The following is a 1,236-nucleotide window of genomic DNA, read 5'->3' as shown; positions in this document are numbered from 1 at the left end:
CCCTCTTGCCAGTAAAAGGTGTATGCGGTGATCACTTGTGTTTGACTATGTGTCTGCCCATGGAGTACCTCATCATAAATTAGCTTCAAACGAAATTTGTGTTCCCACTTCACTCCTAAGAAGTAGTTGACCATTGCATTGATTAATGTGCTCTTCCCAGCTCCAGTAGCTCCAACAACCATTAGTACTCTTGTTGGTTTAGGAGGAACAACAGGAGTACCATACTCCATTTTGAAAATATTGCTGTACCTTTCTGTAAGACGTACTGGCCTAGCTTTGATTTGATACACTACTGGGGGGCCATGTTCAATGACTTTTGAGTCAGCAATGATGTTCTGGAGCTTTATATCAATCATCGGTGGTTTAGTTTGTATAATGTCACTAATGTCACTCTCTTCACTGTGACCCAAACTACAGTCAGCACGTACCTTGACTATATACTTTGTATCTGGCTGTAACTGGTTTAGTGTAATGGTTGTTTCATTTCCTTTTGTCTCCTGATTAAGCCACTTCTCTGGGGATTCACTGATGCATTGCAGACTGACTATGTAGGAGTCTATGGTTGATGATCCATATTGAGGTGCTTTCCACTCCAGCTTTATGCTATCATGCTCCACACTAATGGCTGTTGGTTTTCCTGGTCTACCAGGAGGATCAAACTCACCTTCTGGCATGCCATACTCATAGTGCACTATATAACTGCTCCTTTACCAGTAGCATTATCTCCACTGCTGTCTGTGGCTATGAACGATACTTCCTTACTCCCAACATTTGCCTCACAAAAAGCAGCAAACTGCTTAATTTTTTGACAAAGTCTTGAATTATAGGCTTTGTTTTGAACCATGGCACAGAGGAAGAAGTGTGTAGACTTTGACTGGTTTCCCTGTTGCGTAAAAACAAAAGCATGCTCTGAAGGAAAGGATCATCTTTTTTCAGAACTTTGAATTCAAAGCTGAGAATGTGATCATGATGAATGCCACCAAGTGCTGATTCAAGTTTACCAGTACTAAAGGAAAGTTTTATTCCTAAAATGTAGTAATAATTATTTAATTTATAAATTATTGTGACATAATAATACCTTGCACTTTCTTTAAAATGGTCAAAAACTGAGTAAAAAGTTTGATTTCTTCCTCTTTCCTTTTTACCCATTCTTGCAGGAAGCACATGCTGAAAGGTGATTTGTCTAAATCTCCTAGTAAACTGGCTAGCTTTTGCTCTTCTGCTCCTCCTCCTCTG

At 39.6% G+C, this 1,236-nt stretch overlaps 1 protein-coding gene across 1 annotated transcript; it reads right to left on the bottom strand.

The window, feature by feature from the left end:
* Positions 1–9: 9 nt before the first annotated feature.
* Positions 10–1,230, bottom strand: LOC109593339 (twitchin-like; the record flags this gene model as incomplete). The annotated part of the gene is made up of 2 exons (XM_020008459.1): positions 1,079–1,230; positions 10–1,025 (listed from the first exon to the last, which is right to left on the bottom strand). A coding segment is annotated over exon 2 (665 nt), but the record flags the coding sequence as incomplete, so codon positions are not given.
* Positions 1,231–1,236: the final 6 nt, after the last annotated feature.

Source organism: Amphimedon queenslandica, unplaced genomic scaffold (assembly GCF_000090795.2).
Source record: "Amphimedon queenslandica unplaced genomic scaffold, v1.1 AMPQUscaffold_1948_Cont26047, whole genome shotgun sequence".
NCBI classification, from domain to species: domain Eukaryota; kingdom Metazoa; phylum Porifera; class Demospongiae; order Haplosclerida; family Niphatidae; genus Amphimedon; species Amphimedon queenslandica.
The sequence above is the reverse complement of the archived record's forward strand: the minus strand, read 5'-3'. Positions and strand labels throughout refer to the sequence as shown.